The sequence below is a fragment of the Oenanthe melanoleuca genome, chromosome 5 (assembly GCF_029582105.1).
Source record: "Oenanthe melanoleuca isolate GR-GAL-2019-014 chromosome 5, OMel1.0, whole genome shotgun sequence".
Taxonomy (NCBI): Eukaryota; Metazoa; Chordata; class Aves; order Passeriformes; family Muscicapidae; genus Oenanthe; species Oenanthe melanoleuca.
In genome coordinates this window covers 26,291,003-26,308,048 of record NC_079339.1, presented here as the reverse complement: position 1 = coordinate 26,308,048, position 17,046 = coordinate 26,291,003, and the positions used below count along the sequence as shown (strand labels likewise).

General features: G+C 35.3%; 1 protein-coding gene across 2 annotated transcripts in view; it reads left to right on the top strand.

Annotated features, from left to right (window-relative positions):
• Positions 1–17,046, top strand: part of UBR1 (ubiquitin protein ligase E3 component n-recognin 1) — a 59,169-nt gene that overhangs the window by 33,936 nt on the left and 8,187 nt on the right. The window contains exons 28-41 of one of the 2 annotated variants that reach the window (XM_056492539.1): positions 251–340; positions 1,873–2,060; positions 2,177–2,382; positions 4,742–4,835; positions 7,095–7,247; positions 7,684–7,781; positions 8,341–8,434; positions 9,833–9,981; positions 12,337–12,392; positions 12,697–12,793; positions 13,988–14,055; positions 14,894–15,044; positions 15,887–15,974; positions 16,637–16,770. In XM_056492539.1, coding sequence (XP_056348514.1) covers positions 251–340; positions 1,873–2,060; positions 2,177–2,382; positions 4,742–4,835; positions 7,095–7,247; positions 7,684–7,781; positions 8,341–8,434; positions 9,833–9,981; positions 12,337–12,392; positions 12,697–12,793; positions 13,988–14,055; positions 14,894–15,044; positions 15,887–15,974; positions 16,637–16,770 — 1,666 coding nt within the window. The remainder of the gene's footprint in view (positions 1–250; positions 341–1,872; positions 2,061–2,176; positions 2,383–4,741; positions 4,836–7,094; positions 7,248–7,683; positions 7,782–8,340; positions 8,435–9,832; positions 9,982–12,336; positions 12,393–12,696; positions 12,794–13,987; positions 14,056–14,893; positions 15,045–15,886; positions 15,975–16,636; positions 16,771–17,046) is intronic. The other variant, XM_056492540.1, reaches the window with a different exon arrangement.

The window sequence follows — 17,046 nt, the reverse complement described above, 5'->3', positions numbered from 1 at the left end:
ATGGATTGAGTTGGAAGGGACCTTAAAAATTATCCAGCTCCAAGCCCCTGACATGGGCAGGGACACCTTCCAATAGACCAGATTGCCCACAGCCTTATCCTGCCTGGACTTGGACACTTCCCAGCATTCACAAATTCTCTGGGCAGCCTGTTCCAGTACTTACATATTGTGACATTGGAAATGTATTAGTCTATATTGTTATAAGAGCCAAGTTGCATTTTATTTTTAACATCTAAGTTTCTGTTTTTAGATGTTTGATATGGTGAAGAGATTGAGAGAAAAATCTAGTTTGGCAACAGTAGGAGCTGCATCAGGCTCAGAAGCTGCAAAAGGGGATGAGGTAATGATAAAAATAAAGCTTCAGTGGGAAGCCTTGTATTTGATGTATTGAATAGCTATTTTCAATAACATCTGAATTTATTGCCTAAAATTATGATTTTTCAAGACTGGTTTCTGATATGTTGTCTACAATTAGGATTTAGTTTCCAAGAATAATATTTTTAGTCAATGAAATTTGTGCTAAATGTGTTTCATGGAATTATTAGCAGCTAATATGAGTTTTGTTTGTACTTCCATGTTAAGCAGTTGAAGGTACTGAAGAAAGTAATTTGTGCTTATCTTTCCTTTTCTTGTCTTTGTGATTTGACCACCTTTTCTATTATACTGTCATTGTACAATAATTAGAAATACAGATCCACTTTAAATAATGTCTTGTAATATACATTATCTATCAAGAGGCTAATGTCCTTTGCCCTGATTGTATGAAGACCTGAGCCTTAAGTAATTTTTCTAACTTCTGAATCTAGTGGTCAAATGACACAATGAAATGGAAATTCCAAAGATGACTTCAGTCTTGTGGAGTAGTGTTTTCAATTGGTATTTGAACAGAAAGGAAGAATCTAATTACCCTTACCCAGTAAGTGAAGACAGACGAGTTTGCTCTTACACATTTTGTTTGGCCACAGCTTGCTGCCGAGCAATCTCTTGGCTGGTCGTTGCATTCCTATTTCTAAACTTACCACACAGCATATGCTGTGTTTCTTTTTTGAGGTAGGTGTCATATGAGATTTGGTAAGGTATCAAACAAAATACAGAAGTCAGTAAGAAATTAACCTATTAACTTCTACTTGTGGAGCAATTTGTTGTTTGATTTTCTGGAAAAGTGATGGTACAGTGAATGGAAACCTTGTGTATAATGTTGTATTTGTCCCTTATGTAATTGGATGGGAAGAGTTAGGTTCTCTATGTTTTAATAAAGTCTACCTGTATTTTTTGAATTCTGTGTTTCTAAAGCATAGAAATATGCTTTGTTCATGATTTTTGATAATATGATACAGGAGTAAATACGGGAAGAAGAAGAGTTTTCCAGTGTACCATAAAGAATAATGAAAATACAATACACAGATGCATAAAAGGCTGACACATTTCTTGTGTCATGGATAGGGAGTTCAAGATAAAATTTTCTTCAATTTCTGTAAAGGAGATACTGAATACTCAGTAGGATTTCACTTACGGGAAGAATAACAGAACTCTGGAGAAAGCTTTGATGTTCACCTCACTAAAATTTTTTAAGAACAGACAAGTACCTAATTAAAATGACTCAGGTGTTATTGATCTTATCTTTGGACTACGGATTGTACTACTGACCTTTGTAGACCACAAAAGTCCAGTCTTAGTTAATGAAATTAGTCAGCGTGTAAAGATTTTAGTTCTACTTATTATTATTTCAGATACCAGTTAACTTTTTCTCATTAAAGAGTTGTCAGTTAAGGAATTTGATGTCAGTGGTTAGAATGCCTGTAATGAGGAAAGAGTCTTCTCATTTTTTGATGCTCTTAGTTGCCTGTGGTTTCTTTATTCTCTTACTGCAAGACACAGAGCACTCAGGATAAAGAGAAAGCTGAGCGGAAGAGAAAGGCAGAAGCAGCGAGGCTGCACCGTCAAAAGATAATGGCCCAGATGTCTGCCTTGCAGAGGAATTTTATTGAAACCCACAAGCTCCTCTATGAAAACACACTGGAGTCCCAGGGGAAAGGTGATGCTATTATGGAAGAAGAAAGGTAAGAAAAACCAGACATACTTTTAGTGTATGACCCTGTTAGATGTCTGGAAGAATTCAGTTCGTTTAGAAAATCCAGGTGATTATTTTATATCTGTGTCACCTTTGGTCTTACAGCATCTCTTCAGCAATAGATTACTCCAGAATCGCTTTGGGCCCCAAACGAGGTCCATCTGTTGTTGAGAAAGAGATTTTGACCTGCATTCTTTGTCAGGAGGAACAGGAAGTAAAGTTGGAAAGTGCTGCCATGGTATTATCTGCTTGTGTGCAGAAGTCAACTGCCTTAACTCAGAATAGGAGCAGAATTCTTGAACTCTCAGGAGGTATGTGATTTTTCTTCTCAGACTACAAGCAGTTCTGTACCTGGAACTCAAAACTCTTTGAACCAATGTTTGTTTGGTCAGGTTGCTAAATGGCTTACCATCCTTAAGAAAAAAGGGTGCAAAATTTTAAATTGCTTTAAAATCCATGCTTTAAAATTTAAATAAGAAGTATATGAAGATATAGGTTTGTTGTTAAGGGAAATCAGAAAATACTTTGATCTCACAGGATTTAATAAAACAGGTAGATTTGGTGAGAGTAGTTACTTTGGAGAAAAGCCAAGACTGTTCACAGTTCCTGTTTATTCAAGTACAGCTGTAAATTTTCCCAATATATAGGAAATAAGTGAACATTATTAGAGGCCAATATGCCAACCTGAAAAGGATTAGAGTGTTTGTTTGGTGTTTTCTTCCCCCTATGTGCTCAGGAAGTAGTAAAAACAACACTATAAAAAATGAAAAAAAAATCTAAGCAAGGATCATATAATCTCATCTGATAAATGAACAAAAAATTGAATACAAGAAGGTTACGTGGTCAAGACTTACACTTGTCTCATTGAATATTGGTAGAAGGGAGAACAAAGCCCAACAGAATTTCTTTTGTAACTAGCAGTTAACTAAACATGGTGGAAATTTTGGTCTATTATATAAGAGAAAGAAGTAAATAAATGCAAGAATAAGTGAGAGCTTACTCTTGAAAATAATGCAAGAATATTATTGTCAAGTGTAATATTGAGTACTAGCTCACTGACATTTTAATTCTCTTTATGAAAAAGGAAGTTAGTAATATTTCAAGATAGATACTGTTACAATTTGTAGTTCAAATTCCTTCTTATTTTCAGATGTGGGGGTGGTTTTTTGTGGTCAACTCAGAGCATAATGAATGCTGTGTCCTATTTTTTTATTGACACTACTTATGTAGTAAATACCTTTAAATTCTATTTGTGCAGTTCATTATTCCTGCTTTAGTTTAGAAGTAAACTCTAGATTGTTATCCGAGGAAAGTTCTTAATTTTTTCAAATTTCTCTAGGGTATTGCCCTATTTTTTATCATGCTTACAGATCATTACCAAGTTGTTTCACTAATAAGATGTTTCATGTTTTCTCCTCTGGATCATTAACAAGTACTGAATAGTCCTAAGCCTAGGACAAGCTCCTACAGAATCCTACTTGATCCATTTTTCTTTTTTTCAGCAAACTGCTGGTGATGGCATTTTTGAGCCAGTTCTACAGAATTTTTATCTAGGTTATATACTAATTGCATTTCTTTTCCTTTTTTCTGTGGTTCTGTTCTGAAGTACAGATTAAGTCCTATGCTCTTGTAGTCAGATACACTTGTAAATTTTCTGTAGTGACATGTTGGGCTATTGAAATAATTTATAAAGAAGGGAGTGGAGTTTCTATTTCCAAAACTGTTTCTGGACAAAATTAATAGTACTTACACCCTACAGCATGGTCCTCTGCTACTCATCAGTCACAAGGAAGCCTGTAAGAACTTTTTTCTTGCAAGATCTAAATAAATGGAAAAATGCTTGTTCCCACACAAGTGCACAAGTGGCAATTCAGTATTATACCAAGGTTTACTTTCTTATTTCAGTCTCCATTTGACTTAAGGCAGCTTCAGCTGCTGTCAAACAGAATTATTTTCAGTGCAATTTAGGTTCTTTTTTTCTTTCATTTTGTCAGATTCAAGTGTATTTGTTCAAAGTCATGAACAGTCCCCCAGATGAGACATGGAGGACTGCTGTTGTTCATTATTATTTAGATATCTTAAAAGTGAAAGTGGGATCCCACTTTGGGTGCACATACAACACAAAGACATCAGTACATTCTTATAATATTTCTCTGGTTTAGAATTGTGCAAGATTAGTGAAAGACACACTTGATTTTTGTTATTCAGCAGTGCTTTTTGTGTCAGTGGTTTGAAAATATATGAGATTAGTTGGAAACATTATTCATCCTACTTGTCCTTAGTAGTTTAATTTAAAAATAAAGTAAGACATTTAAAGCTTCAGTGACAATGAATCCAGCCACAGATCTGTTTCAGTACAGGAGCACCCTTTTTCTTTTTATCCAGTTTGAATCTTAACATTTTTTTCTTTATATGAAAAGCCTTCAGTAGTTTAAATGGGCACTCCTTACCGTTCACTTTTCAGTTTTCTGTATGTGTATATAATGTCATTGCTCTGCTGCATGATTGGTCTGGAAAAGTTAGCCAAATGGAGCTTTAATGTGGCAGTGCAACTGTAGGAAAATAAGATCTGAAGGTTCATGTTCTGTGTATATTGTTGTTCATTTCTGTTCAGACTGACAGGAAGTTGTGTTACTGTTCATTTCAATGATTTTTCTGCTGTGTTTCTAGATACACTAGATCCTCTCTTCATGCACCCTGACTTACCTTGTGGGACCCACACAGGGAGCTGTGGTCATGTAATGCATGCAGCCTGCTGGCAAAAGTAAGGATGTGTCTTTGCTGCCTTTTAATGGTTTTTAATTAATCTATTTTCCAAATCATCATAAGAGTACGTTGAAAACAAAAGTACAGTAAGGGGATATTTAATTAAGGGATCAAAATTATTTGTACTCATCTAAAAATGAAGTATGGAACAAGAGATGTTTTGACTTGATGAAGATGATGCTCATCAAAAGTTTTAGGGCCTTCTGTGACCCAGAGAAGAATCTGTAAGGACTTACTAATTCATGCAAATATAAACAACAGAGCAAAACTGGTCAAGAATAAGAAACCGTATTGAGTAGGTTTACTTTTGGCAACAATACTCTGAAAGTCTTGTCTCCATGTCAGTACTTCAAGGGTGAAACTCATCTGTTCGAGTGAGTATTTAGAAGAGATTCTAGCATCTGGAATAGAGTATGAGGGATATTAATGGTTAAATCTACCAATATTTGTTTGTGACCCCTCCCATATCAGTAATTAAACTCTTAATGTGAGGTAAGGGTGAAGAATTGATGCAATTCCTATAGACTTAACTGGATTTCTGTTGTTTGGGGGACCCACAATTAGACCAAGTGTTTTGGATTTGAATGCTACGTGTACATGAAAAGACCAAGATTCCTAACCTGTGGGATACAATCCTGCATTTCACTCCACACAGGTCTGGCAAGTATAGACTATATAAGCAGTGTGAAATAATAATAGAAATAATTCCACTGAAGTATTATCAACAGATAGAGTTGGTTCATGCAATTACAAGCTATTCTTTCTATGACGTGTTATGAACAATATCTTGAGGTTTGTTGTTTGTACTTGCACCATTTTACTTTAAAAAATCATACTAAATTTCCACTGCTTGCCATTCACTTTTCAGCTTTCTATATGTGTGTAAAATGCTGTTTTTTACAATAAAACATCAGTACAGAATAAATAGGTGCACGCACTTGGAATGAAACAGGAGTATGTTCCTTGAGTATAATACATCTGCTCTTGGTAGATCCATCTATGTCTTTGTAGATCTAACTAGTGTAACACTGGAGATCAGTTACCTTTTTCTTCTTAAGAAAAGATGACTTGCTGTATGGGTTAATGGGATTAAAATGGACAACAGGCTCTTCACCTATGGTATGGCACAGAAGGTTTGAGTATAGTCTTTTATTTATTATATAACAGGCATTTTAACTTAGTAATACTCATCCAAACTATGCCTGCCATACCTTTCTATGTGCAACCTAAAAGTGCTGCAAATCCTCTAAAACAGAACAAGTTGACATGAGTGGCATATCCTTGTAGCAGCCATGCATGCGGAAGAGGATAGTTTTGTGAATGTGGGGAAAATAAATGTATGAATTTTTTATTATAAGAAAATACTTCCCTAAATATTCTGTATTCTGAATTCATTAGAGCTTCTGCACATACTTTCGCTTCTCACAAAAATGGGATTTTATTTTATTTAAGATGTATGGTTTAAAGCAAAAAAAAAAAAAAATCTAGTTACTACCTTGGTGTGGAAGTTAGGTAATTTCATATCTCTCTCTAAGATCCTACATGCTTAACGCTGAACATTAGAACTGAATTTGTATCCAGAGAGAAATATTTTAATGTTTGATCTTTTTGTTTCCATAAATACCAATAAGACAATAATGAAATTTGAAGGCTTACTGCATCCACTGAAGGGGCAAAAATCATGGTGAAACCTGTAAAAAGATCATAGTTTCTTATTTCTTTTTCGATTTAAAATGCTTGAAGTGTAATATTCTAATATATATTATTCTCTCTTCCTGTTAAAAGAAGGCTACAGTGCCACTGTCTAGTTATGAGGCTTGGTAATTGCAATGAATAGCTGACTAATCATTCATGAAATGTTACCAGTAGTGTTTCCTAAAATTAAATAAGCACATGTTCAATACCTGCTTCAAATTGACTATAGCGAGTTGCATATGAGACTTTTTAGATACAGTGATATATTATGTTGAAGATAAGAGGGAAGAGCAGAAAAATGTAAAGACTGCTTGTCAACAAAATCTTAATGAAATTTATAAGGATATTATAAGCAAGGAGAACTTGCCATCATTTTCCCATCAGTGATATGCCATGCATTTTTGCACGAATTACTGTTTTCACATCCAAGCATGTAGAAGAGTTACAAATCAAAGGAAAAGGCTTGGATAGTGTTTGCTGTATAATTATTCTTTGAACCTTGGTGTTCACGTTGCATCTGAGCCCATGCCACTTTCTAGTAATTTTCTTTTTAATGTTGTAGGTACTTTGAAGCAATGCAGCTGAACTTCCGACAGCGTCTGCATGTTGAACAGATATTTGACTTGGAGAATGGAGAGTATCTTTGTCCACTTTGCAAATCTCTGTGCAATACTGTGATCCCTATTGTTCCATTGCAGGCTCAAAAAATAAACAGGTGAAATACCAGATTGGATAACCTCTAAATAAAAAAAAAAAAAAAGCAGAAAAAAACCAGGGAATACTACTTTGGGGCTGGTCAGCTTTTCAAGTTTTTGGAAAACTTGGATGAGCTTTCTTGTCTGTATAAAATACTGTGTATCTCCTTATTGATTGTTTAGCCAAATACATTTCTTTTGGCAGTAAATACTTTATTTTTTATAAAACATTTTTGGGTTGTCTAATCTTTGGAGATGAAATCAAGTGAGAAAGTACCTAGGCCTAGTATTTAGCCTTACACTCCATTTTGTACTGTTTACTCAAAATTTCTGAAGCCAGTAAAACTGAGCAAATACTGAGTTAATGTGTTTGGATCTAATTGTGTCCTCTGCTTTTTAAGTTAAGGCGGTTCTCTGAGTGTTTAAGTAAAACCTGCTTTCTATTTTTGTTTTCAGTGAGGATGCAGAGGCAGTAGCTCAAATCCTGTCCCTAGCTAGGTGGCTGGAAATTGTCACAGCCAGGATATCAGGCTACAGCGTGAAAAATGCTAAAGGTTTGTTATCCTGATTTTTAAGCTATTCTGTGGGATATATGCCACTACATGTTTTAACTAGTACCAGCAGAAAACTTCAAATTAAGAATACGTTTTTAAGATAAAGCTGGGGATAAAAGCTATTGCCCTTTCTGAGTTGATGTCTTGATTTCAGTGCCCTCACCAATTTTCTGGCTCTTGTTAAATTGTTTCCATCTTCCTGTAGAAAAAAATTCTGTGCACTTGGAGAGGATGCCAACAGCTAATGCTCATGGTTAATTAAACTTTTGTATGGACTGTGAGGTAGTAAAAAAGAGAACAACTTTATTACAAAGGACAAAATGAAAGTAGCTATGAGTATTTAGAAAAGTGAAGACACAGAGAATCTACTGTTTTGAGGAACAGAGGCAAATGTTACTTAAAAGAGGAATAATTAAATATTATCTGCTGGTAAGGTGTGTTTGCAATTGTTTTTCAAATCAATTTCAAATAAAAAGACGATTCCCTTTTTAAACTGCTTTAAATATTGTAACACCTTCTTTGCTATTTAATGTGGATTTTTTTTTTTTTTTCCTCGAAGGAGAGAAACAAAATCTTCCACCTTTCACCAACAAGGGAACAGGGAACTCGGCTTTGGAATTCCATTCCATCCTTAGTTTTGGAGTTCAGTCCTCGTAAGTGTTACTAGAAGTGTTCTGTGCACTATATTAATTTTCCCTTCAATATCCCAGGTATACTTCAGAATTTGTATATTGAAGGAAAGATATGTGATTTGTTTGATTTGACTAGGGGTTTACTTATTGTTTTTCATAAACATTCACTGAATATTCTGTGAAGAGGTAGGTGGACCTTTAGGTCAAATCCAGTCTGGTACTTATGTTCTTGGTACAAAGCTAGAAGTCTGGAATCTTCTAATCCACAATTCCAGTGATTTGGGTTACTTGCTGTGCCTCTAGGCAAAGTATTTCTTGTCTGCCTTAATTTTCCTGCTACTCCTCTGTTTTTAGATTTCAGGTGGTTTTGGACATGATTATGGAATGTGGATTACTTAGGGGAATAGGGCTGTTGTCTGTTTCTATTTCTATTCTAAATTCAACTCAATGCCAACACTGACTTTGAGATGGCGATTAATGATCATGTTTAATATTACTAAGTGTAACATTAAGCATGTTCAGTTCCAGTGGGTGAAAACATTTGCCCACTAAAACAGAATGAATGGGTAGATACTTTTCAAGTGAGCTCAGCTGTCCCTTATTTCTTTTTAGGTCATGCTGTAACTACTCTGCTCCTTCAGGCTGATATCATAGTTATGCAAAGTACCCACATGTATCTTTTATTTAGAAAAAAAATTTTAAATGTTCTGTTGTCAAGAAATTGAATAAATTTTTTTCTTGATAACTGATCTTCATGGGAAAGATTCTGTAGTTTAAACTTAAACAGTGTTGTTTAAGTGTGAACCTGGCTAAACCCCAGATTTTGTGGTACAATTGTTCGGTCCGTAAAGATATGGAGAATTAATATGAATGCCATATATTTATTAGAAAGTTCTGTATGACTTGGAAAAAACCCAGAAGTCATTAAAACTGCTAAACACTTGCTTACATAAAACTTCATTTACATAAACTAACCTAATGTAATTTGAAAAGAACTTAAATGCTAAAAAGTATGTTTAAAAACACACTTGAAATGTCTTCCATTTTTAGCACCTTATTGTTTTCACTTCAGGACTTAAAATTGCAGTTTCTTACAATGTTTGTTTTCATTGCATTTTACTTTGAAATGTTTGCATTTTTCTAATGTGAATTGTAATGTAATACACAGAAATAATATCTTCCAGCCTGCCAGCTCTTAATCTCTCAATTCATAAAGCCTTTTTTGTCAAGGTACTTGCTTACTACTGAAAACTAGGGATTTGCTTCATCCCTGTCCAGATAAAGGGTCTTTGTTTTCAGTATTTCTTTCAAAAATAACTGTTCTGGTTTGAGCTAGAATTCTGTTAGTGGTGGATTAACCAGTAAGTAATTAACACTATTAATATTTGAGACTAAAATTTTCTCATCTTGGTTTTGCAGAGCCAAGTACTCAAGCAGTCTCAAGGAGATGCTTATTCTCTTTGCCACCACCATTTACAGAGTTGGGCTCAAAGTTGCTCCTAATGAAGCTGATTCCCGGATTCCTATGATGACCTGGAGCACATGTGCTTTTACCATCCAGTGTATAGGTAAAGCATAATTTCAGTTTGTTCCTCTCATGAATTGAAAATATTACAGTTGTTTGATTTATTTAATTTTATACAATGTGATTGTACAAATAATACAATCACATTGTATAGAAGTTTTACATAAGTATGAGCCATATGTAATAGTATAGCAAAGTAAATTATATGTGATTGTGTATATAATAATAGAATTATATATAAAACAATACAAATAATAGGGTGTTTTTCTTAGATAGTAGCTCATGAAATACAGTATGGAATGCCAACATTGAGTTTGAGACTGCCGTCAGTGATCATGTTCCACATTGAACATGCATGCTTAATGCTGCAGTTAGTAATTAATATTTTCAGGCTGCCAAAGATCATTGACCAGCAGGCATCTCTTACACTAAATATCCAATAGCTGTGAAATAGTACTCCCTGTCTCATTTGGTTTTGTCTGTATTCTTAAAGACTTTTCATTGGATTTGTAGAAGAAGGTCTCTTGTATTCTGAAATTGCTATGTAGGTACCTGGTAGAAAAGAAACAAAAAACCCACCAAAAAAATGATCAAACATTCTCTGCCATTAATCTCTGAAGGCAAAAAAGTTACCAGAAAAATTATTTTATTGTTTGGGATAATATACCTATTTATCTTATTTCATTTGTATACTACATACACAAATAAGTTTGTGTAATAAACGTGAAGCTTTGGTTAAATCTGTAGAGGCTTCCAGGCAGGGAAAAAGGCAAGATGGTCTAAAATGCATGATGAAGGGACTGAGAGCGTAATTGTACATGTCCATACATGTGATCTGCTGGCTATGCCAAGTATTTCTTCATGAAGCTGTTGAAGTACAAGTTTAGTCTACCTTAAATCTCTAGTGGAGTATCAGGAGTTCAGGAAGTTTATAGGTGGATTGGGAATATTCTGATAAGGCAGAAACAGTCACAGAACTGATTGCATCTTTAGTGGTGGATTCTAAATTTTCAAGTAGGTTGAGAAAATACTGGAAGCCACCCACTTTGTTAACATTACTGTACTTAATGCTGTGCAGGTTGGTTTTGTTTGATAAATGAAAAAAGATATTGGTGGTTGTCAAGGAGGAGTTTGCCAGCAAGTGCATAAATGCATTAACTTATCACATGTGTGATATTGAAGGCCTGTCTTAGTAGAAGAGCATTCAGGTACTCTTGAGGAAAAGAGTGCAAAGCCAGAGGGACTACTGTGACAGTTTGAGTTATCCTAGACCACATCACTTTCTTGGATTAATTTTTGTTTGCAATCAGAGCAGACTTCTGTGAAATTGCAAAGCCAAACTACCTGCATAGCTTCAGTATGGTTGTCTGGAGTCTAGTAATAGTGCATTATTAAAGCCATTAAAGGGCATGTAGACAAGCTGCCTTGACAAGGAACTTTAGAGGAACGTCTAGAGGAGGTTCAAAGCATCACTGACCCAAGGGATTGAATTGGGATCACTGCTAAAAGCCAGACTCCTGAAAAAAGAAACAAACTCAAAAAAAAACCACCAAAACCAAAATCCCACAATAAAAAGCCTCCAAACCAAAATCTTGCAATTAAATAAAATATGAAAATTCCAAGTGTATTGTTTCATCTCCAAAAAGTGACTAAAGTACAAAAACATTTGAATTGATACCTTTTTACTCAATTGAGTTGATTTCTTATTTTTATTGGCTTATTTTTTTCTTATTATTCCTTCAGAACCAGTGCACTCAGTGAGGAAAGATGAGCTGTATTCCAATCTGGGAGTTTTATTTTCAAAGTATTTTCTGTTAAACTGCAGTCAAATGCAGTAGTGCAAATTTTGCCAGGTTGCCAAGGCAAGTTGTGGCTGCCCCAACCGTAGCAGTGTTCAAAGCCAGGTTGGATAAGGCCTTAAGCAACTTGGTCTAGTGAGAATGTCCCTGCCCATGGCAAGGGAGTGGGAGTAAGGTGATCTTTAGGGTCCATTTCAGCCCCTTAATGTTTTCTGATTCTGTGATAAATATGAGGGTAAGATGGCTGCATAGCATCTCTGTAAATATAACTTGATGGTTTTGAGCATTGCATAAAGGTAACTGAAAGTAAATCTGAATCCATAGAATGAATATTATATCATCATTCATGTGAAGCAGCATTCCTTTAAATCCTTAGTTAGCAAGGTCTGAAAACTGAAAATTTTAAAAAAGCCTTACTACAGTAATTTGTCTTGGAAATGATCGTTCCATTTAAGACCTTTTTTTTCAAGAGAATTCTCTTATAACAGTGAAGTTGAGCTTTAAAATGGAGTGTGTATACTAAGAGTAATAAAACTAATAAAATAATTTTAGATTGTGTAGAAAAGAACAGCTTATTTTTTTCTGTGTTTAATTTTAAGAAAACCTCTTGGAAACAGAGGGGAAGCCTTTATTTGGATCTCTACAAAATAGACAGGTATGGATGAGTAAGATATGCAACATATTTTAAACTAAAAAGTTTATTTATAATATACATGCATCTGTAAACCTGTCAGAACTGCTAACATAAAGATAATTCTCTGTTGAGGGATCTCTCAGTGTTTGGATTCATAGCATAAAGAGCAGTTTGAAAGAATAATTGTCTGCTTATATATGGATGCTCATGCTAAATTAATTTCTAAATGTCTTTTATGTTTATGTAGAAATAGATGTTTTTACAGTTCTGTATCAATATTATATTTAGCTTTTTTCCCATTGAACCATTTTCTCTTGCGCTCTAGCACAGTGGCCTTAAAGCATTAGTGCAGTTTGCAGCTGCTCAGAGAACAACATCCCCCCAGGTCCTGATTCAGAAACATCTGATTCGTCTCCTAGGAGGTACTGTGTTCCTTTTATTTACTATCTTTTGTGTTGTGGGAGTTTCTATTCCAAAGTGGCACACAGGTTAACACAGCATAGAAGCAAGGGTCACAGTACTTGACAATAGTGCTCACTTCAGTTGAAATCATGGGGTGTAAATTGAGCTCACCCCAGGTTACCCAGGCCTACAGATTCTCAAGTCTGGAACAGATGGGTCCCAACTGTTTCTGGCAATGTTCAGAATTACCCAAATTCTCTTCTAAACAGGTGAATAAAGCCACAAAATAATCTCTTAATTGTGAGACCTACCTTCTCAGCATGGAGAAGATTCTGGCTTCATTGCAGCCTTCCAGTATCTTAAGAGGGCTTAAAAAAGGAGGGAGAGGAACTTTTTATACAGGGATAGGGCAGGACAAAGGGGAATGGTTTTAAACTGAAAAAGACTAGGTTTAGATTAACTGTTAGCCAGAAATTCTGTACTGGGAGAGTGGTGAGGCACTGAAATGGGCTGCTCAAGAAAGTTAAGGTTGCCCCATTCCTGCAAGTGTTAAAGGTCAGATTGGATGGAGCTCTGAGCCTGATGGAACCTGATGTAGCAATTCACATTCCTGCCTTTGGCAGGGGAGTTGGAACTGGATGGTCTTTAAGCTCCCTTTCGGTGCAAACCATTCTATAATTCTGTGACTTTCAGTACTTCCAAAAGGCTGCTTGAAGCCTAGCTTAAGATATTTCAGCCTCTGAGAGAGGTAGCTTGAGGCATGTAGCTTCCCCCGTGTTTCTTATTGATTGTGTTGTTATGGTGGTCTTTGTGAATCCCACTCTGATATGCTTTCTATTATACAAGACTCTTAAGTGTGGTTCTTAAGCTTTTGTATTGGATGAGGCATCTAGTGTTGAGGTGCCTAAGGACCTTCACCCTTAACACTGTGTGATTTGTTAGATTTGCTGGAGCTGGAGAAATAAATATTTATGTCTCAGAATTTTGAAGATATATTCATTAAAATTGTCGGCTGTTTGGGTGTGTGGAAATAGCTAAACATGCACAACAGTTAAGTCCGTGGTAAGCAGTTAATTAAATGCATCCTTACTTTAGAGATATGGACCTTTGTATGATGAAATTATAGAGGCTCTAAAATCAGATTCTCATAAAATAGTTCAATCCAAAAGAGGAAAATATGTGCTAAATGTATAACTGCTACCTCTATTTTATAGTTCTCCTACCAAACTTTAAAGGGGAGGACACTCCATCACTCTTAGAAGTAGATATGTTCCACATTTTGGTAAGCAGGTTCATTTTATTCTTCATATTAATACTTTTTTTTTTGAGCATAAATTTTTGTGTACTGTACTCTGTAAATAGTATCCATTCACTTGCATGAGTCAATTATTATACATTAGCAACAATCAAGTTATTTCATATGACTGTTATATAAGTTTACTTTTAGTTCTGCTAGCTTTCAAGTCTTTTTTGTCTTGTTCTTATTAGATTTCATTCTTGTATTCTTGCATTCTACTACTTTTGTTGTTATTAAGCATAAAAAAATAAACTTAAGAAATCCACTCAGTTTTTTTCTTTCACTTTCCCTTCGTCTCAATCAGTATCTCATACCTTCTGATTCCTTCACATTGACTCTCACTACCTTCTGTATTTTTCTTAGTCATTTCTTCCTGTTATTAATACAAATCTCTATTGTAGATTTTTCTGCTGTTAAAAAAAACCCAAGCAAGCAGAAAGCAACCAACAAAACTAAACTCACCAAATAAAATCTGCTTTGCCCCAGCTGCTCTTCTATCTAATGCTTGGTCTCACTTCCCACTTTTTTCAATGTGCTTTGTCTTGTGTCAAAGACAAGAAATTAGGCCTTACTATGAATTGGGCATGCACTGTAAACTGACAATTACCATGCAACTCTGAGTTTCCTACATGCCCTATTGCACAAGTGGTTGATACTTTCCAATGAATCTTTGCTAGGCTTTGAATTAAAACTGAAAAGATAGATTAACATGATCAGACTCCAGACATAAAATACAATTGTATAGTGAGAGTATAATTGCTACCCTTGTGTCTCTTACCAAATTTTTGGCACTTTAATATTTGCCTATTCCTTTTCACTGTAGGTGGGAGCTGTTTTATCATTTCCATCTTTATACTGGGAAGATGCTGTAGACTTGCAACCTTCATCAGTTAGTTCAGCCTATAACCACCTCTACCTCTTCCATCTGACAACACTGGCACACATAATGCAAATTGTCATCTCTTCAGCAGCAGGTAGATGTGTATTTCTGTTGCATTTTTCTGGCATTTTTGCACAGTTTCTTAAAAATAATGGATTGATGCCATTAGTGTCTTCCAGGTATAAACCTCCTCATAATAAGTGACACTTAGGCCCAGGTAGTAATAACTGTTTTCTGGTAAAAATTAAATACCACTACATCAAGTTCAGAGCATTTTATTATAACACTTCTGTGTGCTTAGGCTAAGAAAACAAAGTAGTTATTGATACATCAGTACTTGCTTCAGTCAGTCATTTCAGAGGGGTAGCTTTTCCTTCTTCACTCCGTGTAGGAGATTCAAAGTTCTGCCAGCATCACTGGGCTGCACAGAGATAATCAATATGGATTTGGGAAATATATCTTTACCCTTCAACTTAGTAAATACCAAGATCTGAAATACAGAATCCTGTTAACTGATTGGAGAGAACTTGATTTTTCTCTCTATTTCATAACATTGTTAAAATTTACCAGTAGCCTATAGACTTTCTAGCTAGTACTTTGTTTTTTCTTCAGTATGATAGGAATTTAATAAAATCTCGAGGTTTTAAAAACTTGCTGTAGCTTAAGCTGTCTAGGACAACTTCAGAAGTTCAAGGGAAGGAAGAAATTTGTTAGATGAGGATAAGTGGCGAAGGAGTAATCCTGATTCTTCCTTACAGATTCAGTCTTAGAACATTTTTAAGACAGATAACAGCAAATAGAAAAAAATACAGCAAATTAAAGCGGAATTAATTCTGTAATGCAATTGAATAATTTAAAAAATGGTTTTAGTATTTGTAAAAGAGAAGTGTGTCAGGATGGAGTGCATTTACAGTGAATTCATCTTTTTGTATGCAGAATCCCCTACTGCTCACTCATCTGACAACAGTGAGGAGGCACAGTCTGCACAATCTTTCTGTAGAGAGGTTTGCCAGTACACTAGTGGGTAAGTAGCAGTTCAGTTGTAGCATTACATTTTCCTGGAAAGGGAACAATCCATAGGATTGACCAGTACAGCACAGAAGACAGGAAAAAAATTGCTGTTTTTCAATGGGGTGTTAGCCCAGTACCTTGTGCTTTCTTCCCATGCTCTTAACTAAATGCTTTTAGTTAAAGTGGCTGCTTTTTGTGCATAGCAGAGTAACTCATTAGCCTGAGGATGAAAAAATACCTGTACCTATTGTGGAGAGAAATAAGTCTAACTGCAGTATTTATTTTTTCTTTGTTTTGCTTATTTTGGTTTAGATGTCTTGTATTATAAATGGAATCCAGAAAGACAAAAATGACCCTAATGCAAAAGGGAGATAAGTGTAAAGCTGAACATGGTTGCTTATTTGAGCTTTAGTGCCCATTTTTCAGACTTTTCTAATAGGTACAGCAGTCTAATTTGAAGACTTAATACAAATGTGGTTCATAAACTCAGTGCTCATTCCTCAGACAAAGGGGAGGTTGGAACTTAAGTGCTTGTGGCTTTGTTTCACAGAATTTGAGGTACACGAGGGTTGCTTCTACACAGCTACCATTCTACCAATGCTAGCCAAAATGTGATAGTGCTAGAATGATTTGCACTATGAACTACTGCAGCTATTTCTCATTTGTGTTTTACAGTTGTTTTAGTCAGGATATTCCAGGCTGGCTTGTGTGGGATTGTGTTAAAAAAGGCATCATGCCTTACCTTCGTTGTGCTGCTTTATTTTTTCATTATTTGCTGGGAGTTTCTCCACCTGAGGAACTACTGCAAGGTAAATATGAGAAAACAAATGTATGCCTTTCTTTGTCTTGAAAGAATTTTTAAATGTTCACAACAACTAAACAATAGTCAGTACATGAAAGGAAGACTTGGAAAGTAAAGGAATTACTAATTTGTAAAGGAAGGGACAGGCATGTGAAGCTGAGTTGTCTTGGCCACCTTTGTATAAGAGCATTGCTTCTGAGTATATGCAAATATGTGAATTATCAGTGATATATTGATAAAAGTACTCATTGATTAAGATTCAGCGGTTTAAGAATAATTTCAG